This window comes from Zosterops lateralis (genome assembly GCF_965231275.1).
Source record: "Zosterops lateralis genome assembly, chromosome: 24".
NCBI classification, from domain to species: domain Eukaryota; kingdom Metazoa; phylum Chordata; class Aves; order Passeriformes; family Zosteropidae; genus Zosterops; species Zosterops lateralis.
In genome coordinates, this window is record NC_139784.1 from 4581906 (window position 1) to 4607434 (window position 25529).

The 25529-nt window shown below is 68.7% G+C and overlaps 2 protein-coding genes across 2 annotated transcripts; one reads left to right on the top strand and one right to left on the bottom strand.

The window, feature by feature from the left end:
* Window positions 1–216: 216 nt before the first annotated feature.
* Window positions 217–6654, top strand: NR1D1 (nuclear receptor subfamily 1 group D member 1; the record flags this gene model as incomplete). Its single annotated transcript, XM_083877650.1, has 8 exons — window positions 217–556; window positions 3075–3419; window positions 3498–3586; window positions 3669–3813; window positions 4435–4898; window positions 5057–5242; window positions 5953–6163; window positions 6455–6654. Exons 1-8 carry the CDS (start codon window positions 370–372, stop codon window positions 6652–6654), a joined length of 1827 nt encoding a protein of 608 aa, XP_083733776.1. The 5' UTR covers window positions 217–369.
* Window positions 6655–9717: 3063 nt separating this feature from the next.
* On the bottom strand, window positions 9718–16156 carry THRA (thyroid hormone receptor alpha). The gene is made up of 8 exons (XM_083877651.1): window positions 16041–16156; window positions 14729–14790; window positions 12972–13072; window positions 12745–12892; window positions 12217–12422; window positions 11307–11453; window positions 10961–11219; window positions 9718–10009 (listed from the first exon to the last, which is right to left on the bottom strand). The coding sequence occupies exons 1-8, from the start codon at window positions 16091–16093 to the stop codon at window positions 9759–9761; spliced, it is 1227 nt and encodes a 408-aa protein (XP_083733777.1). The 5' UTR covers window positions 16094–16156; the 3' UTR covers window positions 9718–9758.
* Window positions 16157–25529: the final 9373 nt, after the last annotated feature.

Sequence of the window (25529 nt, forward strand, 5' to 3'; positions counted from 1 at the left end):
CAGGCAGTGCCGCGGTCAGGTGTTCCCAGCGCAGGTGACAGCGCCGTGCAAGGTGACAGCGCTGCCAGTGCCGGCACCGGGGGTCCCCAGCGCGGGGGACTGTGTCGAGCCGGGTGACAGCTGTGACAAGTGCTGCACCCGAGTGTCCGCACTGCAGGGGGTTCCCGGTGCGGGGACTTTGCTGCGCTGCGGGACGGGGGTCCCCCGTGTCCCCGGTGCACGGACCGGGCCGGTCCCGGTCCCCGCGGTCCGTCGGGCGGCCCCGGTGCGGGGGTCCCCGCCGAGCCCGGGCTCCCCGGCGGCGGCGCGGGGCCGGGGCCGCCGGCGGAAAGTGTGTCACTGGGGCACGAGGCTGTCCCCGGGAATCACATGGGGGAGGCGGCGGCGCCGCGTGCGGCCCAGTGCGCAGCCGCGGCCGGTGCGGGGGGCGGCGGGGCGGGCGGCGGGCGCACAACAGCCCGCACCGGGCGGCGGCGCGGCACGGCTCAGCGCGGCTCCGCTCCGGGAGGCTCACGGGGCCGGGACAGGATGGCGGCCCCCGAGGCTGGCAGCACAGGTCAGTGCCCCGCCGGAGCCCCCCGCCCCCGGGACCACCGTGCGGGCACCGGAGCGGAGCGGGGGGCAGCGCCCCGGGACCGCGAGACCGCGAGTCGGAGGGGTCCGGACACGGGGACCGAGGGGTCCCGCACGCCCGGCTGGGCTGGATGCGCGCCGGGAGCGCGTCCCGGAACGGGGCTCCGTCCTACCGGGACCGGGGGGTCCTGCAGAGCGGGGTAAGGCTCGGACAGCGGGGCCGGGGTGTCCCCGGGAGGAGGGCAGGGAGGGCGTCCTGCGCACCGGGGCGATGCCAACACCGGCACCGGTGCATCGGTGGTGGGGGCAGAGGGGATGGAGACCGGACTGGGGTGTCCCGGACACCGGGGCGTGCTGGACGCGGGGGTAGGATGGTTGAAAACAGAGATTGGCGATCCGGGGTGTCCCGGGCAGCGGGACCGGAGAGGAGCGCGGCGGGTCCCGGGTGTCCCGGAGACCGGGACCGAGGATTTCCGAACGCCAAACAGTCCTGGACTCAGGGGTGGGAAGGGTGAAAACCGGGACTGTTTTGTCTGCTGGGCAGCGGAACCGGAGGGGAGTGAAGTGAGTCCCGGGCAGCGGGACCGGAGTGTTCCAGGAACCGGGACAGCAGAGCAGCGCTCAGGGATCGGTGTGTCCGGGGCGGCGGGACCGGTTAGGGTGACCGGAGGGGACCGCGGTGGCACCGGTGTGTCCCAATCAGCGGGACCGGTGTGTCCCTATCAGCGGGACCGGTGTGTCCCTATCAGGGCACCGGGGCCACGGGGCCCGGGCAGCCCGTGGACGGCCGAGGCGGTGCCGCGCGTGTCGGGGCTCCCCGCGCCCCGGGAGGGCCGGAGGGGGGACCGGAGGCGGTGCCCCCCCTCCCCCGTGCCCGCCCCCCCGCACGTGTCCCCCTCCCCGCCGCTGCCACGTGCGGAGTTTGTTTTCCCCGCAGCCCCGCCCCGCCCCCTCCCATTGGTCGGTACATGACATCATCGATGACGTCACGCGCGGAACTGGGGACGCCGCCGTTCATTGGGGGGGCAGCCGTGTCTCCGGGGTAACGAAAGGGGGCGGGGCGAAGTTTGGCCAATGAGAGGAGAGTGGGCGTGGTAACGCGTGAAGGGGCGGGGTTTAGGGGGGCCACGTGCGGCTGGAGCACGTGGGGCGGCGGCGTGAGGCCGCCTGAGCTTGGGGGGGGCTGCGGGGAGGCTCTTTGGGGGGGTTCCCTCTCTTTTGGGGTCAGGAAAGTTTCCCTCGCTCTGGTGCAAGCCCTTACGGGGAATCCCCGCACCCCAAACCATAAAATGGGTGTCCCGAGGCTTTGGGGTGTGGGGATCCCCCCATTATTTTGGTGTTTTAGCAGCCGGGGGGTCCCCAGGAACAGCTGCCCTGGAGGTGGGACCCACTGTCCCCAATTCTGTGACCCCCTTTGGAGGTGGTTCAGTGATGGGGGATGGTGACAAGCTGGCTCCGGCGCGTGGCATCTGTGCCAGCGGCACCGTGTGCGGCGGGAGACACATGGCCCTGGTGATCCCGTGTGTCCCCGACATCACCGGCCACGTGTCCCAGCCCGGAGTCGTGTCCCGGTGCTGCCGTCCCTGCCCCGTGAGTGGGGTGACAACGACTGTCACTTCAGTGGGGGCCACGCGAGTGTCCCCCCATGCTGCTCCCCACTTTGGGGGGTCCTCACACGGCTCGTCAGTCCCGCAGTGGGGATGTATCCCCCCAGCTGGGGGGGCTGCGCTGGGAGCATCCCGGTGCCGTGGGGGGCTGCGCTGGAAGCACCCCAATGCCCCGGGGGGCTGCATCATGGGGGGCTGCGCCGTGGGGCTGTCTCGGGAGCCGTGGGGCGGGAGAGAGCCCGGCTGCGCCTCTGGCACGGAGCCAGGAACGGCAGGAGTAACTCCTGTGACCTCCTGATTTCACCTCTCCAGAGAGTTCCCAGCCCACATTCCTCCTGCAGGCAATTCCGGGGTGCCCTGCCCGTGTCCCCAGCCGGCACGCACCCGGATAAACCCGGCTGTCCCCGTCCCACGTGGGGCCGTGGCCCGTGGCCGCCGGTGGGTGCGGCGCCTGACTCAGGGTGGGCGGCACACGTGCGGCGCGGCGGGATATCCACGGATCCGGGATGCATCCGGGGAGCTTCCCTGGAGATCCCACCCCGCCTGGGGCTGCCATTCCCCTCTGGGGGGCTTCCCCCCCTCTGCCCGCGCTGGGGGCGGCTGAGCCTGTGCACTCAGCACATAAGTGGCCCACCGGGATGCCCGTGGATCCGGGATGCTTCTCTATGGATCCCACCCCGCCTGGGGCTGCAATGCCCCTCCGAGGGGTTTCCCCCTCCTGGGCTGGGAGAGGCTGAGCCTGGCACAGCTCGGTGCGTGTGTGGCTCCGCGGGGATGGATCCTGACTGCCGGTGGATTCGGGGTGCTTTCCCTGGGCATCCCACCCACCTCCGTGAGTCGGGGGAGGCTGAGCCCGGCACAGCTCAGTGCATGAGCGGCTCCTTCTGTCTGCAGGTGGGGTGATCAGCTACGTGGGCTCCAGCGGCGCCTCTCCCACCCGCACCAGCCCCGTGTCCCTCTGCAGCGACAGCTCCAACAGCAGCTCCCAGTCGGGCTCGCAGCCCTTCCCCACCTACTTCCCACCGTCCCCTACCGGCTCCCTCCAGGATTCCCGCGCCTATGGCGGAGCCACGCTGGCCCCCCATGAAGACGGCTCCCCTTCCTCCTCCTCCTCATCCTCTTCCTCCTCCACCTCCTCTTCCTCCTACGGCTCCTCGGTGAATTTCCCCGGGGTGCAGGCGGTCCCCGCGGACGAGCGGCGCCGCAGCTCGCCGAGCAAAGCCGGCAGCACCGTCACCAGTGAGTGGGGCTTGCAGGGGGGTGGTGGTGGGTGGTCTCCCCACCCCTGGACCCCTCTGACCCCCGTTCCCCCCGCAGAGCTCAACGGGATGGTGCTGCTCTGCAAGGTCTGCGGGGATGTCGCCTCCGGCTTCCACTACGGCGTGCACGCCTGCGAGGGCTGCAAGGTACTGATGGGGCCGGGGATGGGGCACGGAGCCCCTGTCACACCGCGGGGACCCCCAGTGATTCCTCCTTCTCGCCCCGCAGGGCTTCTTCCGCCGCAGCATCCAGCAGAACATCCAGTACAAGAAGTGCCTCAAGAACGAGAATTGCTCTATCGTCCGCATCAACCGCAACCGCTGCCAGCAGTGCCGCTTCAAGAAGTGCCTGCTGGTCGGCATGTCCCGTGATGGTGAGCGCGGAGGGACCGTCCTGACGTCCCGAGCCGGGGATTCCCTCTGGGGATGGGATTTCCCGGTCCCAGGCTGCTCCTCCCTTCCCTGATGTATCCGGGGCTGTAGGTCCCCCCTGGAGCTGGGTCCCCCTGCCTGTGCTGGGTGCTGTGTCTGTCCCAAGGGATGTGTCTCCCCTTCCTGGGATCCCCCCCCGTGTGTGGGGCTGCGTGTCCCTTCCAAGCCTGGGTGCCCCGTGCCCAGAGTTGTATGTCCCCTCCTGGGATGGGCCCCCATGGCCAGGGCTGTGTATCCCCTCCCACAACATCGAGGCTGCATGTCCCTTCCTTGGATGCATCCCCTCCATGCTCAGGTCTCTACATCCCCTCCCGGGGTGGGTCCCCCTATCTTCAGGGCTCTATGTCCCTTTCAGGACCGAGCATTCCCATTTTCAAGGCTGAGCATCCCTCTCGGGATGGGATCCCCGCCGTGCTCAGGGCGGTGTGTCCCCTCCAAGCCCGAGGGAGGGATGCAGCCCTTCTCCCGCCCCTGGCCCCTCCTGGTGCAGGTCTGGGGGGCGGGGAGGGGATCACTGTGCCTGCTGCCGCTGTTGTCCTCCTAACACCGCTGTCCTCCCTCAGCCGTGCGCTTCGGGCGCATCCCCAAGCGGGAGAAGCAGCGGATGCTGGCGGAGATGCAGAGCGCCATGGGCGGCATGGCCAGCGCCCCACCGCCGATGCCGGGGCCCGGCGAGGGTCCCGCCGCGGGCGGGGGTCGTGCGCCGCCCCCCGGGCCCCCGCCGCTCGCCCCCCCCGCCTGCTTCTCGCAGTTCCCGCAGCAGCTGACGCCGCCCCGCTCGCCCAGCCCGGGGGGGGCCACCGAGGACGTCATCGCGCAGGTGGCCAAGGCCCACAAGGAGATCTTCATCTACGCGCACGACAAGCTGGGACCCCCTCCCGCCTGCGACAGCGGTCTCCTGCGCTGGGACGCGCCCCCCGCCTGGGCCCCCGGCCCCCCCGAGCCCCGGCTGTGCCCCGCCGCCTACCCCGAGCCCCCGGCCCCGCGGGGGTGCCCCTGGCCCCGCGGCCCCAAGGACGTCCTGCCGGTGAGCGCCCGGGGGCTCCCGCTCCCTCCCGGCTATTTTTAGCCGCTAATCACATTAATCCCCTTGTCGGTGCCCCCCCGCCTGGGGCGGCAGAGCCGGGGGAGCCCCGCAGAGCCCGGGGGAGCCCCCGGTGCCCGCTGACCCCTGGTCACCCGCAGGCCTGCCCCATGAACAGCCACGTGCCCGGCCGCAGCGGGCGCTCCGTGCAGGAGATCTGGGAGGATTTCTCCCTCAGCTTCACCCCCGCCGTCCGCGAGGTCGTTGAGTTCGCCAAGCACATTCCCGGCTTCCAGGCGCTCTCCCAGCACGACCAAGTCACCCTGCTCAAGGCTGGCACCTTTGAGGTACATCCCGGAACGGCAAGGACAGCATGGTGCCCCATGACATTCCCTGTGCCCTGTGGACTGGCACGGAGCCCCAAAGCATGGGAACAAGGCAGGAGTCCCGTGGTGTTGCAGTGCCCCACATTTGGGAGGCACGGCGCTCATGGCATTGCCTGGTGCCTCCCGGCACTGCAGTGCCCCACATTTGGGATCTGTGGCACAGAGCACGGTGTCCCTGTCATGGCACAGTGCCCTGTGGGCTGGCACGGAGCCCTGCAGCACTGCAGTGCTTCACAAACAGGAGTTGTGGCATGCAGCACAGTGCTCCTGGCATTATATAGTGCCCCATTGGCACTGCAGTGACACATTTTTGGGAGGTTTGGTGTGGAGCATGATGGCCCTGGCATGGCATGGTACCCCATATTTGGGAACCACGGACTGACACGAAGCCTCATGGCAGTGCCTGGTGTCCCATGGCATTGTAATCCCACATTTGGGAGCCATGGCATGAAGCACAGTGCCCCTGGCATGGTACCCCACATTTGGTAGTCACAGCATGGATCACGGAGCCCACGGCTTGGCACAACACCCCTGCCATTGTCTGGTGCCCCACGGCACGGCACTGCCCCACATTTGGGAGCTGTGGCATGGAGACTGGTGTCCCTGGCATGAAGCATGGTGCCCATGGCTCTGCCTGGTGCCCTGTCCCATATCCTGCCCCTCGCCCACAGGTGCTGATGGTTCGCTTTGCGTCGCTGTTCGACGTGAAGGAGCAGACGGTGACGTTCATGAGCCGCACGCGGTACGGGCTGGAGGAGCTGTGGGCCATGGGCATGGGAGACCTGCTCGGGGCCATGTTCGACTTCAGCGAGAAGCTCAGCGCCCTCGAGCTCAGTGACGAGGAGCTGGGGCTCTTCACCGCCGTCGTCCTTGTGTCGGCAGGTGGGCACAGGAGGGTTTGGGGAGTTTTGGGGGTGGATTGAGGAGTTTGGGGCTGGGATCAGAGGAGTTTGGAAAAGGATTGAGGGGTTTAGGGCTGAGAGCAGGAGGTTAGTGGGGTGTTCGGGACATTCAGGGGTGGGATTGAAGTGACTGGGGTGGCACTGAGGTGATAGCAGGGGAACATCACGGGGTTCAGTGCTGAGATCAGGGTGATGCTGGGGTGGGATCGGGGGGTTTGGGGGTGGAGCTGGGGTGTGTCCTCCCCTGCCCCTGACCCCCTGTCCTGCACAGACCGCTCAGGCATGGAGGACACAGCATCAGTGGAGCAGCTGCAGGAGACGCTGCTGCGGGCCCTGCGCGCCCTCGTGCTCAAGACGCGCCCGGCCGAGACCTCGCGCTTCACCAAACTGCTGCTGAAGCTGCCGGACCTGCGCACCCTCAACAACCTCCACTCCGAGAAGCTGCTCTCCTTCCGCATCGACGCCCAGTAGTGCCCCCCGGACCCCCCCGGACCCCCCCTGCTCACCCCTGTACATACACCACAGCGGGGGGACACACAGACTTCACCCCTCTCCCCCGGGGCAGCACCGACCCCGTGGCGCCCGTCGGACTGGCAGGGATTCACCCCAAGGTGGGCGCCAGGATGCTGGGACCCCCCCACCCCAAATCGGGCACCACCCCCACGGCTCCGCTGGCAGCGCCGGGGGGTCCCCTGGCCCCGACACCCCCGTTCTGGCGGCCGGGGGTGGGACACAGAGGCCGGATCCAGCCGCGCTGGGGGAGGGGGTGGGTCTGGGGTGGGGGGGGGGGGGGGGGGTTTGGTTGTTTGGTTTTTTTTCATCATATATTTATTACATAAATATATAGTAAAATAGACCAGCAACAATTACCATAAAAATATCTTTCTTTAAAATCCTGACCAAAACACAAAAGGGTTTAAAATCGCACGTCACAGACTGTGATTGTCACGGGGGCTCCGCGGCCCCCCCGGCCCGCGCCCCTACATTCAGCGACGCCGGCCGCGGCCCCCCCGGCACCCTGCATAGTGGGGACCGCGCGTGGGGCGCGCCGAGCCGGGCCGGGCCGGGCCGGGCTGTGCTGGGCCAGGTGCCGGCCGGGCTCGACGCCCGCGGACAGGGGCAGCTCCGGGAGCCATGAGGTATGTGCTTGGGGAGGGCGGGGGGCGCGGGGACGTGGGGGGGACACGCGGGGCGGGGGTGGCCCGGGGGAGGTGGCGCAGGGGTGGGGGGCACCGGTGTGGCCCCCCGGGACCGACGCTGGATGCTGGACGTGCGATGGCGACGCGAGACGGAGACGCGGGGACGGCCCGGGGGGGGGCGCGGGGGGAGTACAGGGTGGGAGGCGTGCGGGGGACAGCGGGTGCGGGGGGCCGGGCTGAGCCCCCCCAGCCCGGGACAAGCTGCCCCAGGGCCCCGTGCGGCCGCTCGGGGGGTCACGGGGGCTGATTAAGACACGTCCCGCGACGGCGCTGCCGTGTCGCGACGGGAGCGCGCGGTGTCACACGGGAGTGTGCGCGGGAACACGCGGGGCAGCGCGGGGCCACGGCACCGGCACCGGCCACGGAACCGGCCACGGCACCGGCACAGCCATGGCACCGGCACGGCCACGGAGCCGCGCCGTCATTGCACCAATAGGAGTTGCCATGGCACTGACACGGCACGGCCACGGCACCGACACGCGTGGCCGTGGCACCGGCATTGCACCGACGTGGCACCGACATGGCACGGCCACGGCACTGGCACAATACGGCACGGCCATGGCACCGACAATGGCACGGCCACGGCAGCAGCGGGCGTGGGGGGCATCCATCACCCGGGTGCCGCAGCCCCGCCCGTGGCCCGAAGGCACGAGGTGGGGCCGGTGCTGCCAGGGGTGGGGGGCGAACCCCCGAGCCCTGTGCCCCCCCAGTGCGGGCGTTAGTGTTCGGCTCCTATTGCACCGCCCGCGGCCGGTGCTGCCGGGACCCCCGAGCCGGGACCCCCGAGCCGGGCACCCGGGTGGGGGTTTAAGACATTTTGCACCACCGGCGCTGGTAGTTGGGGCTGGGGGCAGGCACCCCCCACTCAGGGCACCCCGGGGTGCCGCAGCCCCGCTGTGCCCCCCCCAACCCAGCTGCAGGGGGTCTGGCGGGGCCCCCCAGCACGACCCCCGTATAGTTGTGGGGAGTTTGGGGTGTGGGGGGAGCCCAGCCCGGCCCCCTGTGCCTGTGGGGGGACGTGTCTGGTGTTGGGATTTTCTGCTTTTAAACGACCCGTAAAAAGATTTTTTTTTTTAATTACAAAAATTATATATTTTATATATATTTATATATATATATATATATATATATTAGCTTAGGTGGGCCCGGCCTGCCTTGCCGGCCCCCCCCCGGCCCGCACCCCCCCTCGGCCTCCGCCTGAGGTAAGAAAAAAATTCACAAACCTAAATTTTTTTTTTTTGGGGGGGGGGGTAAAAAAGGTGATAAAACCATTCCCGGGTGCCCCCTCGCAGCTTTGCCCCCCCCCCAAAAGCCCCCTGTGGGACTCCCCCTGCCGGCCCCCGCCTCAGCCCGGCCCCCCCGGGAGCACTGGGGGGGTGGTTGGGGGGTGCAGCCCCCCCAAAGTGCTGCTGCCGGGGGGTTGGGGCAGTAGTGCAGTGGGGGGTCCCGGGGGGGGCACCCACCGCCCCCCCCCCGGCACCTCCAGGGCCTTTGCAACTCCTGACGGACACGACAAAACCCACGAGGACGAGGGGAAAAACAACAAAAAAAAAAAGGACAACGGAAAAGTTGGGGGGGTTTGGGGGGGGAGAGGTCCCCCCCAGTGTCCTGCAGCGCCCACCATCTGCGGCGCTTGGCACAAAATTGTCTCCTCTCAGCCCAAAAAAAAGACAAGAGAACCCCCAAAACCCCAAATCTGGCCCCAAATTTGGGGATAAGGGAGGGACACAGGGGGGTCACCCCAGCCGGGGCACACCCAGCGGGCTGGGGGGGGTCCACCAGCCCTGCACCCCGATGGGCTGGGGTCCCCCTTCCCACCACTGTGCCCCCCCTGTGCCCCCGCCCTGCTGTAGGGGGGTCCTGGCCCCACCTTGCTATGGGGGGGTCCTGGCCCTCACCCCACTGTGGGGAATGGGGGTCCCAGCCCCTGCCCTGCTATGGGGAGGGGTCCTGGCCCCCACCCCAGCCCCCCAAATTGCTGCCCGGCCAAAAGTGCATATGGCCACGGCCCCCCGGCTGGGGCAGCCTCTCCCTGTGCAGCCCAGAGCCCCCTCCTCTCCTCCCTGCTCTTCCTCCTCCTCCTCCTTCCAAAGTGCAGTTAGTTTAATATTTTAGCCTCTCAGGGAGGGAAATAAATGCTTAAAAAATAATAATCTACGAAGAGAAGGACAATAAAGGGAACGCTCGACCGTCGGGGCCCTTCCCTGTGCAAACAAACAAAATTCGTCAAGTCCTGGGGCGGGGGGATGGCTGTTGGGGGGCACAGCAGGACCCCCACCCTGGGCGCAGCATCCCCTTGTCCTTACAGGGGGACGAGAAAGATTTGAGGGGGGGCCAGAGTGGGGTTGGGGGGGCACAGGGTGGGGGGTGTCAGCCCTACACCTCCTGGTCCTCGAAAACCTCGAGGAAGAGGGGGGGGAAGAGCTCGGTGGGACACTCCACCTTCATGTGCAGGAAGCGGCTGGCGTGGCAGGCGCCGATCATCCGCAGATCCGTCACCTTCATCAGCAGCTTGGGCCAGAAGTGGGGAATGTTGTGTTTGCGGTAGTTGATGTAGTGCTCAAAGGCCAGCAGATATGTCTCCTGGCACTTCTCGATCTTCTCCACGCAGATCAGCCCTGTCCGGTCTGCGGGAAACGGGGAATCATCAGGGGATTGTGGAGGCACAGAATGGTTTGTGTGGGATGTTAAAGCTCATCCAGTGCCACCCCTGCCATGGGCAGGGACATCTTCCACTACCCCAGGCTGCTCCAAGCCACATCCAGCCTGGCCTTGGACACTTGCAGGGACTGGGCAACCACAGCTTCTCTGGGCACCTTGTGCCAGGGCATCCCCACCCTCACAGAGAGGAATTTCTTCCCAATACCCCATCACGATCTCCCTTTTTTAGTTTAAATCTCTCTGTTGTTCTGGAATTCTCTGCCAATGGAAGAGTCCCTCTCCCGGTCCAGCATTTGGAGGGATTCTCCCTCCCACAGGGCTGAGTGTCCCACACACCCCCTGGCTTTTGGGGTGCTCACCTCATAGACCCACATCAGCCTGGCAGGGGTCCCCAGGGGAACAAGAGGCTCAGCCTGTGCTCCAGGGTACCAGGAATTAGGGTGCCCACCTCATGCTCCTGGGACCCCTCCCAGCCTGGCACAGCTGCCTGAAGCTCTGAGAATTGGGGTGTTCACCCCAAATCCACCCAAAATCCAGGGGGGCATGGTTTACTACCCAATACACTCTGAAGATTGTTGGGGGGGCTCTGGCATCACAGTGACCATCCAACACCCCCCAGGACAGTGAGGACTCTGGGCATCAGGGTGGATGCCCACCCAGTGCAACCCCAAATGCTGGGGGCTCTAGCATCAGGGTGCCCATCCAACAAGGGGGTGCCAACACAACAATCCCCATGGACAGCCTCTGGGTATGGGGGTGCCCACCCAATTCCCCCTGAAGCTGTTGGGCATCTGTGGCATCAGGGTGCCCACCCAACACCTCCCCAGGACAGCGAGAACTCTGAGCATTGGGGTGCCCACCCAACACACCCTCAGATTCCCCGGGCACTGGGGTGCCCACCCCCTTCCACCCATTACCTGAGGACATGAGCAGCACGGCCTGGAGCAGGGCCACCTCGGTGTCATCCAGGTTGAAGGCAGAGAGGGACTTGCCCAGGTCGAAGATGGCATCGGAGACGACGCCCAGGCCGCCGTTCTTGAGCTGCTCACGTTTCACTGCCATCTCCCCGCTCAGCGTCAGCGTCTCGCTCTCGGGGTCGTAGCGCACGGCCGCCCGCAGCGACATGATCTCCATGCAGCACCCCTTCAGCAGGATGATCTGGTCCTCGCAAGGCAGCTGGGGGGACACGGGGGCAGTTGTTGGGGGGGGTTTGGTGTGACTCAGACCACCCCAGACCTCCCAAAGTCCCTGGCCCGACGTTACCTCTGAAAACATGGGCAGTTTTTTGGCAAAGTCGACCACGCGGGTGATGGCCGGGGTGATGATTTTTGTAAACTCACTGAACGCCTCCAGGTCGACTTTGTCCCCGTCGGGCATGGAGGCCATGGGGGACTGGCCGATGTCCTCAGGCTGTGGGGGGACACGGTGGCGTTGGGGAGGTGTGATGTCACACCATGGGACCATCATGGTGGCATCAGGGAGTGCGGTGTGACCGTGTCACCCCTGGGACCCCCACAGCAGACAAGGCATTAGGGGGGGTGTGGTGTGCATCCCCCATGGTGGACACTGGGGTTTGGGGGTGCAGTGTGACTGTGTCACCCTCTGGGAGGCCCATGGTGGCATTGGGGGTATGGTGTGACCATGTCCAACCTGTGGCCCCCACAGTGGACAGTGTTGTTTGGGGGTGCAGAGTGACAGTGTCCCCCCCACTCTGGGACCCCCATGGTGGGCAGTGGTGTTGGGGGTGCGGTGTCACCCTGTTCCCCCTCCCTGAGATGCCCTGGGGGCCGTGATGTGACCCTGCTACCCTTCTGGGGCCCCCATGTCACCGGAGCAGTCATGGCAGGGCTGGTGCAGCAGCCAGGAGAGGGAGCTGCGTGACAGGGACAGTGACAGGGCCAGTGGCAGGGCTGTGGCCAGGGCCACCTGCAGGCACAGCTGTCCCCTTCGGTCACTGCTCACCCCTGAACCCTTTGGGGGTGACCAGCTCAAGGACACTGAGCCATGTCCCAACCCCCCTCGACTGCCCAAGGACACCGGTGACATCCCAAACCCTGGCACAGCCTCCATGTGTGTGCTGAGGGTGCGAGTGCTCAGCAGATCCCAGCTAGGGCTTGGGGGCAGGGTGGGGGGGCTGAGATGGTGACAGAGTCCCTCCCTTGCATTCCCTCACCAGGAATTTCCGTTTCTGCTTCCAGTGGCTGCCCTGGGCATTGGTGCTGCGATGGGCTTCTGTCACAACATGGATCAACTCCCACTCCTCGGCGCTGGGGTTGGGGCGATGCTGCAGGGACTTGATCATCTCCTCCTTCCGCCGCCGCTCCCGGTTCTCCTCGATCAGCTTCCTCTTGGCTACCCGCTTGGAGTCATCCAGCACCACTGCCAGGAGCCCCAGCATCAGCCTGGATCCCCCCACCCGTGCATCCCACAGCTGCAGCACAGCACCCCACTGTGACCCCCCAGCCTCCTCCAGGCTGCTCTGGGCACCCCAGCTCACCCCATAGGACCCCAACCCAGCTCCTAAAAACTCCCCACTATCATCTGAGACCTTCCTAGTCAGCTGGGACCCCCCATTCATGCATCCCACCCCACTGACATCCCAGCCTTGTCCTGCAGCTGATCTGGGTACCCCAATGTGCCCCACAGTGCCAGGACCCCTATCTGCCCCACCAGCCGAGCCCCCCTGTGCCCCCCAACTCACAGTCCATGGCCATGCCCACGGAGATGCACTTCTTGAAGCGGCAGAGCTGGCACTGGTTGCGGGTGATCTTGTCGATGACACAGCACCCATCGTATTTGCAGGAGTAGGTGGGGTGCAGGTTCTTCTGGATGGTCCGACGGAAAAATCCCTGGGGAGGGCACAGGGGGTGACAGAGTGAGCCCTGCTGAGCTCTCCCGAGCCCCCCAAGGCCCCCTGGCCCAACTCACCTTGCAGCCCTCGCAGGTGATGCAGCGGTAGTGGTAGCCGGTGGCCTTGTCCCCGCACACCACGCACTGTTCATCTTTGTCCAGGTAACTAGGGATGTACCCTGCGGGGACCCCCGAGTCAGGGACACCCCCCACACCAGGGACTTGTGGGGTGCTCCATTGGGATTCCCATGACAGAGACCTCCAGAGCACCCCATGACAGAAATTCTCATGTCAGGGACCCCCAAGGGCATCCCAGGTCAGTGGCCCCCAGAGTGCTCCATGGCAGGGTAACCCCAGGGAACCCCAAGTCAGGGACCCCTGGAGCACCCTGTCCCAGTGACCCTCCCACACACCCCACATCAGGGACCCCCAGAAACCCTGACTCAGGGACCCCTCTGAACACCCCACATCAGGGTCCCCCCAAGAGCCCTGAGTTGGGGACCCCCTTGCACACTCCACATCAGAGACCCTTGGCAAATGCAGCGTCAGGGACCCCCCACACCACATTCCAGGGATGCCCAGTACGCCCTCCCCTCTCTGTGCCTCAGTTTCCCCTCTGTCTGCACCCACCACTGTCTGCCCCACCACTGCCCCTGCCCCGGCACAGGAAGGGTTAACGCTGGGGGTGTGTGGGGGGTGCCCGAGCCCCCCGCACCAATAAAGCCCCCATTATCCCATTATCCGGCCGGGCACCGGCAGCGGGGGGGTCCCTGTCCCCCTGGCACACAAAGACCCACTGTCCCCGCCGTTGTCCGGGGTCCCCCTGCCTGGCAGCCCGGGGACCAGCCCCCCGCCACAGTCCCCCAGCCTCCCCACCAGCAGCTGCTGAGGGAAACTGAGGCACGGATCATCCATGATGCCCTGGGTGGTCCCCAGCACCCTGGGCCCCTCGTGTCCCCCCCCAAGACCCCACCATTGTGTTTTGGGGGGCTGGAAGTGGGAATCCCCGAGGGGTGGCAGAGATGGGGAGGGGGCTGGATGCCTGGGTCCCCCCTGTAGAGAGCACCCATTATTCGGGGGGGTGTCCCCAGCACCCCGAGACCTCCACACCCACCCGGGAACCCACAAACCCAGGCGTGGGGACCCCTCGAGCCCACTCTGTCGCTCTGCAGGTGCTGGACGTGGGGGTCCCCGGGTGTTCCCTCCCTCCCGGAGCAGGGCGGGGGCAGGGGAGGGGCGGGAGCTGGACGCCCGGGTTCCTCAAGGCCCCCCCGGCAGGTCCCGCCGGCGCCGGCCGCTCCCCGCCGGGGAATGGGGCAGGGCGGGGGGCAGCGCCCGCGGGGCCCCCCTTATCGCCCACCCCAGGGCGCTGCCGTCCCGATAGCACCGCCCCGAGCCACGGGGCGCCGACGGGGACGAGGGGAACTGGACCCCGGGAGACCCTGCGGGAATCTGGGGTGTCTGGGTGACATGGGGACCTCGGGCTCTCCACCGGGGACATGGGTGACCGTGGGACCCTGGGAACATGGAGTTCCTGGGGTGCCCACAGGGGACACGGGGTGTCTGTGGGACTCCGGGAAACCCAGCTGAGAACTGGGGTGTCCGTGGGACACTGGGGTGCACGGACACAGAAATCCTGGGGTGCCCATGGGGGACAAGGGGTGTCCAAAGAATTTGGGGGGCCCAAGTGACACATGGGGTGTCCCAGGGATCCCGGGAAGGACTCGGGGCCCCCAGGGTGGCCCCCAGGACAGGGGATGGCTGCAGAACCCGGCGAGAACATGAGGTGACCCGGGGGTGCCCGGCGGGGTGTCGGGGTACCGCGGGTCCCGTACCTGACATGCTGCTCTTCACCAAACATTGGCTGCTCTTTCTTTTGCGCTTCCCATCCAGCCACCTGCGGGAGCGGGGGGGGGGACAGGCTGGGAGGGGGCCCACGGATTTCCGCTGCCCCCCCAAATTTCCAACAGCCCCCCAAAATTCCCCCCGGACCCCCTTCTCTGCTGGGCAGCCCCCGCCCGGAGGTCCCAACGCGGCGATGTCACAGGTGGGGTGCGGCCCTGGGGTGCGGGATGGGGGGGCAGGAGAGGGCCCTGGGGACCCCCCACCCTGAACACCCCCCGGGACCCCCCTCCGGGACACGGCACCGCCCCGGGGGGGCTGGGACAGGGCTGGGGGGGGAGGGAGGGGAAGGGAAAGGGTGGGGGGTGGGGGAGGGGAAGGGAAAGGGTGGGGGGTGGGGGAGGGGCGGGGGAAGGTTGGGGGAGGGGCGGGTGGGGGAGGGGCTCATTCACAGTCAAAGACAAAATGTCCTTTTGGCTGAGCGGGGAAGTGACGTCATCGGGGGCTCAGCCAATGGCGGGCGGCGGGGGTCCGCGCGCGCCCGTCCCCGCGGGGGGGGGGGGGGGGGGCCGAGGATCGGCACCTGCGGGGGGGGGCGGGCGGGGGAGCGCCCCAAGGACCCCCCACCCCCCCAGGAGGGCTCCAGCCCAAGGTGACCCCGGATCGCCACACCCCACCGGGGGCCCGAAATAGCCCCTTTGGGGGGGGGGCGAGGGGCCCCCACGGGGAGGGGGCGGCTGGGAGAGGCTCGGGTGGGGCGAACACCATGGGGGGACACGAGTGAGCGTGGGGACACAGGGACACCTGGGCAAGGACACACCTGGTGACATGTGCCGTGCAGGGGGACACCCAGGGGCACATGTGGCCATACCCAGAACGTAAGGGCACACAGGGACACTTGGGGACATGCGGGGTACAGGGGGATGCGCAGGGATGCACAGGACATGGGGACACGCAGGTTCAGAACATGCCTGGGGATGGGGACACAGTGGGCACAGGGACACCCAGGACACCTAGGACACAAGGACACATGGGGCACTGACACAGGGACACATGGGGACACAGGGATACCCAGGGCACAGACACATACATGACCATGCAGGGATGCAGGGGGACACACTGAGCGCGGGGACACAAGGGACACAGCAGGCACAGGGATACAAGGGACACAGTGGGTGCAGGGGTGTGGCAGGTACGGGGACACTTGGGGACGCACATATTTGAACACAGAGGGCACAGCCAGGTGCAGGCCCTGCAGGGATGTGCAGGGACACACGTGTCCCCGTGCTGGGGTGGGGGGCTCACCGGGTGTCCTCTGGCTCCGACAGCGGGTCCAGGGTGCTGGGCTTCTGTTCCATTCACCGCAATTCCATCAAGGAGCGCTCAGCACCGACCGAGGGGGCTCCGGCGCCACGCGGGGGCCACGGCGGGGCGGCCACGGCGGGGGGGCCACGGCGAGGGGGCCACGGCGGGGGGCTACGCCGCGCACCCCATGGTGCCCCTCAGTGCTCAGCACCGCGCAGCATCCCGGGCCGGACCCTGCGGGACAGCGGTGTCAGCCCGAGCTCCGGGATGGGGGAAAGGGACCAGCCGTGGGGGACACAGAGGGGACCCCCAGGGAGGGGTGTGAAGCTATAGGGTACCCCCATGAGCTGTGGGCACTGGGGAGTGGTGGGTGTGAGTGTGCAAGAAGGTGTGGAGCGTGCAAGGGCGCCCAGGGCTGGGCAAGGGCACGAGGGACGTGAGAGAACACAAGGAGGGAGCGGCGTGCAGGGTGTGTGCGACAGCAGCGGGGCTGGGCCAGAGGGCACAGCGGGGTGAGAGTGTGCACAGCGGGGGAAATGCACAGGTGTGCAAAGCTGGGAGAGCATTATGGGAATGAAAGAGTGTGCAGGGTTGTGGAAGGGCACGCAGAGATGTACAGGAATGTGCACAGGTGTGCAAGTGTGCACACAGGTGTGCCGTGCTGTGGGAGAGCGTGCACAAGTGTGCAGGGCACGTGAGAGTGTTGCACGGTGTGCAAGAGCATGTACAGGTGTGTGAGAGTGTGCACAGCTCTGAGAGTGTGCATAGGTGTGTGAGTGTGTGCACAGGCGTGTGAGGCTGTGGGAGCATAGCAGGCGTGTGCAGGGTTGTGCAAGAGCATGCACAGGTGTGTGCAGAAATGTGCAAGGCTGTGTGAATGTGCACAGGTGTGGGTGGGTGTGCAAAAGCACACTCAGGGGTGCAAGGCTGTGTGAGAACATGCCCAGAGCTGTGAGTGTGCAAAGCAAAGCACAAGCACACACAGGGAGTTCCACCCCCACCTTTGGAGCAGGGCTGGGGGGCTCCCCAAGGGGTGCGGGGAGCCCTTTGGGGAGTGAGGGAGCCCTTTGGGGAGGGGGTGCAGAGGGCAGCCCCTCACCATCCAGGGAAGCCCCTCGGATGCTGCTGGGCATGACTCTTGCTGAGGGGATGATTTATGGGGTGGGGGTGATCTATGGGGTGGGGGTGACTTATGGGGTGGGGGTGATTATGGGGTACGTGGCGACTTACGGGGCGGGGGGCGCCGGGGGTCCAGGCGATCCCTCCTCTGCGAGCTCTGCTGTGGCAAAGACACGATGTTTGGGGGGGTCAGGCCACGGGCAGCACCGGGGGGGCACCCCCGACCCCCCCACAGCGCCCCGTGCCTGGGACCCTGAACACGACGGCGGCAGCACCCCCGACTCTTCGTGCCCACCCCATTCCACACCCCACGGACACGCAGCGCCCATCCAGCCCCACGGCAGGATGGGGGGCCCTGCTCACACCCCCCCCCCCGTGACCCCCCGGTGACCCTCCCGGGGCGGGGGGTGTGGGGGGCGCGGGGGGCCCTCAGCCCGAGCCGGGGGGGCCGGGGGGCGGCGGCGGGCGCGGTGCCCAGCCCCGGGCTCCTCCGCTCCGCGCGGGGACAGCAGAAAGTAGGTCACGTTTGTCTTGGCCGCCACAGAAATTCCTCCGGCGGATTTAAAACGCGGCGGACGGGGCTGGGGGCCCCCCCGACACCCCCACGCTACGGGGCGCCCCTTGTTGCACCCCTCCTCCAGCCGAGGACACCCCGACCGGCGCAGGGATGCTGCACCCATGGGTGCACAGAGCACCCTGCACCGCACTGGGGGTGCGCACGAGGAGCCCCCAGAACGCCTGAGGAGGGGGCGTCGCCTGCATCAGCCCCTTCAGGGAAACTGAGGCACCGCACCGCATCCCACCACCCCGGGGTACACTCCCCGCCTCGGGGGGCTCATGGGGCCTGGGCGCCCCTCGCCGCAGCCTCAGGCCGGGTTTGGGGCCGGCGGTACCTATAGAGCCGGGGGCTGCAGCAAATGTTTGTTCCATATGGGAACGGCGCGCGGAGAACTTCCAAGTATAGGCACTGGCAGGGATCCAGCGCTGCGCGGCCCCCGCCGGGCACCGGCCCCCCCGCCGCCCCCCGCCCCTCTCCCCCGGGACCCCGCGCGCCGGCAGAGCCCCGACACGCTCGGTGCATCTGTGGGGCTCGGGGCGCATCGACGTGGCGGTGAAACCGCTGTGGGGTGGAATATGGGGTGACCCCAAAGCCAGTGTGCGGTGGGTGGGCTCGGCCACCCCGCCTCAGTTTCCCCATTGGGGTGGCCTGGTGGGTGCAGCCCCAAACGAGAGAGGCTCAGGGCTAAAGCCAGGGGGTTAACGGCGTTAGATCCGGGGTTCGCCACCCCAGCGAGACCCCAGCAGCCCCTTGACACCCCCGGCATCACCGGCACCCTGGGATCGCCCGGCGGAGCCTGCGGTGCCGCTCCAGGAACCGTCACTCGAGGAATCCCGGGCGCGCTGGGGCGGCCCAGACAGACAGACAGACACGGGAGGCGGCTCTTCTCCTCCTCCTCCTTCTCCTCCTCTTCCTCCTCCTCCAGCGGGACACGTGTGATGAGCGCAGTCAGGTCTCAGCCCACCCTGCGCCGCCGGCACCCAAACCTGCGCGTCCCACCTGCAGCACCAGGTGCTGGGTGGGTGCTGGGTGGGAGCGGGGTGGCAGCCAGCGGGAGCCTCCCCGGCGCCCCCCCAGCCCAGCCCCACGCCCAGGGGAGCGTTTCTGCTGAGTCGGGTGGTTGCAGGCGGCTGAAAACAACCCGGGGGCAAAGTCCGGGGCTGGGCCGACGGCGGGAGCCACCTCGCCCTAGCGGGGGCACCCCACTCCCCACTCCCCACAGACCCCACCCTCGAGGACCCCCAGAACGGGGACCCCAGACAATGGGACGCCCCTCCATAAAGGCACTGACCGGCTCCGTGCAGCCAGACGTGGGTGCCGGACACCGGGGCCGCCCCACGGGGCCTTTGCCATGTCCCTGCCCCCCAGCACAGATGGGCTCCGGGGGTCCCAGCACCGCCCCCCCCCCAGCCCAGCTGCCAGCCGGGTCAGGGAGGTGAGGCAGGCCCTAAGCGCTTTAGCCACGGTGCCAATTAGTGTGATTAGCGCGGGCTGGGGGCAGGGCAGACCCGCGGCCACTGGCCAGCGATGCCCGGCCAGGCGGGCACTGGGGCAGGGTCATCACGGGCACTGCAGCATCACGGTGGGCACCGGGGCAGAGTCTGGGTGGGCACTGGGGCAGTGTCACAGCGGGCACTGGGGCAGCATCACGATGGGCTCCGGGGTGGTACAAACCTGCCGCTGCCTGAGGAGCCCTGGCCACACCGGCTGGCAGGACCGTGCCGTGGGAGCGTGGCCAGGCCCAGGGCACCTGCCGTGCCACGGCTGGCAGCACCCGGCACGCGCCGATGCCCGTGTGTGTGAGGCTGTGCCAAGTGCCACACGCGTGTCTGCGCCTGGTGCTGCGCGCTCATCATGAGCACACCTGTGCCGGTGCCCGGTGCACCGTGCCCGGTGCCATGCAGTGCCCAGTGCCGTGGGCACGTGTGGCAGTGGGGACAGTGAGCTGTGCTGTGCCGTGCAGGGCCGGGAGGCTGCAGGAATCCCAGGCATGTGCAGCAGCTGGGCAGGCCAAGCAAGGGGGATGCCACGGGCCTGACATCAGGGCAGCCCACCCAGTGCCATGGGAGCCCTGCGTGGTGCTTTGTCCCCACACATGTGGGGTCTGGGCTGTGCTGTGGCATAGGATGGCTGGGCCTGGGTTTGTGTCCTCCCTGTGGCTCATGGCTCAGAGAAGACACCACTCGTATGATGGCTGGTGGCTGCAGGGCTGATGACCTGTCCCAACACTGACTGGGTACCCAATGTTGTGGCCTTGAGCCTCTGACAGGTCCTGTGTCCAACGGGTCCTGCGTCCGACGGATCCTGCATCACCACAGTGGAGACCTGCACCATGACCCACCCCTGGCCCTGCAGCCCCCACAAACCCCACAGAACTGCCAATAACACTACACCCAGCCAAGGCCACACCGGCCGCTCCTTCCTGCAGTGTCTGAGCATTCAGCTGTGCCTCCTTTTCCCCATCCCACCTCAGTTTCCCATCCCACTGGAGCTGCCCAGCAGAGGAAGAGACACACTCCCATATCCCCAGCACCGTGTCCCCTGTGCCAGCACACACAGGATGTGGCTCATCCCTGTCATTGCTTGTCCAGGTCACAAAGGTCACCCAACGGGGACCCCCGCTGAGCACCTGGTGTGTGCTGAGTGTGCCCAGTCTCATCTCTTTGGAGTGGCTGCAGGCCCCAAGCCCCACGGGGTGCCCCTGGCCCCAGGAGGTGTGCCGGGACGCTGGGAGCTATTCTCAGCCCTTGGCACGGCATGGGACGTTTCTAAATCGGGGGCTCTGGTTCACGTGCACGGGGACGGGGGGGCCTCCTGGATCCCCTCCCCGGGGAGCCCTGCTGGAAGGGGGGAGGTGGCCACCACGAGGTGCCCAGCACGGGCACTGACGAGGGGACACAGGGACAGGCACCAGGACACGGGAACGGGCACCAGGACACGGCACCGGGACCGCCCATGGGAGCCCGTCCCCCCTCAGAAAGGGACGCGAGGGACAGTCCTCGCCGTGTTCCTGCAGTCACCGTGTCCGAGGGTCTGCAGCACGGGGGACAGCCCGAACGGCACCGCCCCCGGGGGCCCGACCCCGCTGCGCCCCCCACCCGCACCCAGCCCGAGCGGGGCCCTGGGAGCGCAGCCCGCGCCCGCCTTCGCCAACACCGCATCCCCCCCTTCTCCTCCTCCTCCTCTTCCCCCCCAGCCCGGAGAGGGACCCGGGCGTCCGGCCCCGCCCCCACGCACCGGCGGCTGCGCGGGGTCCGGCGGGGCCGGGGGTCCGTGGGATGGGACCCCCGGGGCGGCTCCGCCGTGTTTCGATCTCCGCAGCCCCGGGAACGCGCTCGCGGGGCGAGGAGCGGAGCCGGGGGGGGTCCCCCTTCCTGCAGCCACCGCCCGTCAGGAGGGGTCTGGGGGTGCCCCCGCAGCCCCCCCCGTTCCTGCCCCGCACACACGGGGCGTGCACGGTCCGCGCTCCCCGCTCGGGGAACCCGTGGCGGGACCACGCGAAGGTCACGGCGGCGGGAGGGTCAGGGGCGCTGGGGGGAAGCCCCACGCGAGAATCCCGCCCCGCCGGCCCGCGGGGCCCGCACCATCGCGGGGGGCACACGCAGCTGCAGGCGCTGCCCTGGGGAGGGGGGAACGCGCCGCGCCCCCACCCTGCGCCAAGACCCCCGGGCAGGGGAGCACCCCCAAACCGGTTCCACCGGGGTTTGCCCGCGCCCCACGGCGGCCCCAGCCCCCCCAGCGCTCCAGCGGAGCCGCGGGGGTCCCCGGTGCCCTCGGAGGTCAGGCAGGGTGAGGCGCAGCCCGGCCTCCCGGTGCGGCTCCCGGTGTCGGTGTCGGTGGCAACCCCCGGCGGGGGGGGGGTCACGGCTGAAGGTCGCGGTCCCGGGGTGACCTTGGCCGTGGCGCCCGCCCGCCCCTGCCTCAGTTTCCCCGCATCGCACCAGAGTCCGGTCGGGATCGCATCCCCGGCCCCGGCGGCGGCACCGGACCGGGGCAGGATCCGCCCCCCGGGGTTGGGGTGGGGGACACCTCGCGGGGCGCCGAGCACGGGGGAGCCCCCGCCACGCCCCGCGCCCCGCTCAGGGCGCAGCCTGTGGTGCGGGGCTCCAGCCCCCCCACCCCGCCCCGCCGCACCGGGGACGCCCCCCCGCTGCCCCCGCCCTAACCGGGAGCGGCCGAACCGCCCCCCCCGCGCTCCGCTCTCGGCGCAAAAAAAAAAAAAAAAAAAAAAAAAAAAAAAAAAAAAAAAAAAAAAAAAAAAATTCTAAAATTTAAAAAATAAAAAAAAATCGCAGCATTCCTGCCGCCCTGCGGGGTGGGTGCGGGGGAGCGGCCACAGGGGCCCCTAAATCCCTCACGGACACCCCACGGCCCCGCCGTCCACGGTTCCCTCCCCCCCCCCGCCGCGACAGGGCCACGGCCTGCCCACGGCCCGGCCCCGCGACCTGCCCACGGCGCGGCCCCGCGCCCATCACCGCAGAGCCGGAGCCACGCCGCGGGCCGGACCCGCCACGCCGCCACGCCACGGCCACGGGGGGGCCGCGGGGCCGGGGGGCCACGGCCGGGGCTGGGGGGGGGGGCTGCCCCCGTGGCGTGGCGGGGCGGGCGGGGGGCAGCGCCGTTCCCCGGTGCAGCAGCCGAGGGTGCGGAGGGGGTGGGGGGCGCGGTACCCCCCCCCCGCCCCCACGGGGGAACGCGGCCCCCCCGCCCCACGCCAAACGCCCGGATTTTCCAAGAAAAAAAAAATAAAAATCTTTGCCCGTGTTTTTTCCTCGCGGTCGGCGGCCCCCCAGCCCTCCGCGGGTCCCGAGCCTCCCCAGCCGATCGCCCCCCAGTCCCCCCATTCCACGCACCGAACCGCGGCCGTGCTCAGCCGGGGGGGCCCGGGGGGGGCGCGGTAAACAACCGGGGGGCGGCGGGGCCGGGGGGGCCGGCGGGGCGGCTCGGGCCGTACCTGGGGGCGCGGAGCGGGGCGCGGAGCGGCGGTGCGGGGCGCGGAGCGGGGCTCGGAGCGGCGGTGCGGGGCGCGGAGCGGAGCGGAGCGGGGCGCAGCGGCGGCGGCGGCGGCGGCGGCGGACGAACGGCGCTGGCTCCTCCCTCCCCCGGCCCCGCCGCCCGCCCGCTCCGCTCCGCCGCGGCCGCAGCCCCCTCCGCCGGCCGCAGCCGCTCCCTGCACCCGCCGCGCCCGGCCCCGCGTGGGGACCCACGGGGGAGCGGCCCGGGCCCAGCGGACCGTGGGACGGGGACCCCGGGGTGGGACACGGGGATCACGGGCTGGGGACGGCGGCCGTTTGCGCGCTGGGAGCCCTGAGGGTGCCCACGGGGCTGTGGTGACAGCAACAATGAGGACGGGGGGCCGTGAGCGCAGGGTGGGGGGCTGTGTAAGGGGGGGCCTGTAGGGGAGGTGCCCACGGGAGTTGGGGAAGGCACCCACAGGAGATGGGGACGGTGACCGTGGGGTCCCCGGGAAGGTGCCCGTGGTGGGGCGAGGCTGGTGTCCGCACGAGTTTGGGACGGTGCTCACGGGGATTTAGTGACAGTGACAACGGGGACGGGGGGTGGCGATCACAGCCTGGGGGGCTGTACAAAGGGACCGGAGACTGTGCCCAGGGAGGCCCAGGGGGATTTGGGTGTGGATGGTGCCCACGGGGACAGGGAACAGCACCCACGGGGATGCTGTGACAGTGACAACCTGGTGTCCACGAGGACAGGGGACGGCACCCGCAGGGAGCTGGGGACGGCGCCCACGGGGACGCTGTGACAGTGACAGTGGGGACTGGGGAGGCTCCTCCCGGGATTTGGGGACAGCACCAATGAGGGGCTGGGACGGTGCCCTCGCTGGGTGGCGGTGGGGTGGAAATGATGCTCATGGAGATGTAGGACGGTCCCCACGGGGGTTGGTGACGGTGCCCACGGGGCAGGCGGCAGCTCCACACCCCGGGGTGCCCAGCCTGGCCCGGGGAGGGGCACACACCACACACGGGGGTCCCACCCGGATCCGCACCGCCCCGGGCAGGATCCGGCCCCGCAGGACTCCCGCACGTCGGGGGGCCCTGCCCCTGCGCCCCCCGGGGGATGTGCGGGGCTGGGGAGGACGGGGGCCGCGCTCCGCTGTGGGGCCGCACCCGGAGCCGCCGTGGGGCCGGCGATGGCGGCGTGCACTGAGAGCTCGGGGGGATCACTGGGGAGGGCGCTGAGGGTCGCCCCCCGGAGCCCCCCGACCCGCCCGTGCCACCCCACCCCCTTCCCGGCAGCCCCTGCTCCCAGCCCCCCCTTTTCCTCCCCGGACTACACGTCCCGTCATGCCCGGGCTTAAAGCGGCTCTGCCGCCCACCCCCGCCCCCGCCCCCGCCCCGCGGCTCGGCCCTGGGACCCTCGGGGGGCTCAGCCCGGCCGCCCCCCAACCCCCAGCCCCGCGGGTACCCCCCTCCCTGGGCCGCACAGGCGGTGCGGGGACACCCAGGGGACGGGGGGGATGGGGGTCTCCTCCAGGAGAGGAGGGTCCCAAGGGATGAAGGTTTCCTTGGGGGGGCTGTACTCAGGGGATGGTTTCCCGTACTCGGGGAACACAGGCAGCACCCAGGGAAAGGGGGGGGTCCCCAAGGGCCAGCGGCTCTCAGGACACGGTGTTGCTCAGAATGGGGACAACAAGGGGACAGTGCTACCCGGGGAATGGGGGTCCCCAGGGGATGGTGGTTCCCAGGGATGGTGGTCCCCAGGTAATGGGAGTCCCCAGGGGATGGGGGTACCCAGAACACGGAGGAGAATGACACTCGGGACTGCTGGTGGGTGTCCCCACAGACCCCGATGGGCCCCTGGTCCCCACAGGCCTGTGGTCCCCAAAGAGCCCATCGATCCCCAGGTCCCTTTGTCACCCTGGGGCCCTCATCCGCATGGCTGTCGGTCCCAGCGTGGCGGGGCAGCAGCGGCACCGTGACGGCCCCCCCGTCCCTCCCCGCCTGTTCCGTACACTTTATCCTCAGCAAACACGGCACGGCCACGGCCCCCCGCAACCGTCTGCCCGAGATAAGGCTGTGGCCAGGCCTGCCTGCCCCCAGCCCGTGGGGCTCGGCCATCTCAACACCACGTCACGTCCCCAGATCCCCCTGCCCGAGGCTGCGTGGCAGCCCCATCCCAGTGGGGAAACTGAGGCAGGGCTGGAGTTTGCCTGCGGCCCCTCTGGGGCATGGACAGGCACCTCTTGTACTCATCACCAGCTCCCCATCCCCCGTGAGGTGCCCCCAGTGCCACCACAGGTCTCTCTGCACTGCCCCAGCAGGGTGGGGATCCCATGCCCTGTGGCAGACGCTGATCTGGGGGGGATTTGGGATTTAGAGGGGCCGTGCTGTTCTCGGGGCGCAGGCAGTCGGCCGGAACATACTCATTAAAATTCATCCCGCTGCTCTGCGGCAGAGACACTAAATATAGCCCCAAGTCAGCAGTGGTGCCCCCCCGGACCCCACGAAGGGGATGACACCAGGCACCTCCACCCCCAGCACTGGACACCCCCATGGGGCAGCACCCGCCACCAGCCTGGGGTCTGGGCGTCCCCATGGGGGTGTCCCCCCCACCCCGGATCAGATCCTTCACACCCCACGGAACACCAGTCACCACCATGTGCCCCCCAGCAGGATGCGGCACCAGAGGTCCCAGCCATCCCAGTGACCCCGTGGGAAGGGGAAGCCCCCCAGGCTGGCCCCCGCTCGCCCCTCGCCTGCCCCCGGCGCTGGGAACGGCCCCAGCCCCTTCCGGCCCCCCCGGCCCCGGGCCGGAGGCAGCTGTGCCGGGGCGCCCTGCCAAGGCGCCGAGGC

Bases quoted from the DNA above. Each gene is read 5' to 3' on its own strand.
- THRA (XM_083877651.1), bottom strand. From the start codon at position 16,093: ATGGAACAGAAGCCCAGCACCCTGGACCCGCTGTCGGAGCCAGAGGAC. The intron at 11,454-12,216 runs GTGAGGGAATGC...GTCCCCCCACAG, and splicing joins AGCAGAAACGGAAATTCCTG to CCTGAGGACATCGGCCAGTC. The intron at 11,220-11,306 runs GTAACGTCGGGC...GTGTCCCCCCAG, and splicing joins AACTGCCCATGTTTTCAGAG to CTGCCTTGCGAGGACCAGAT.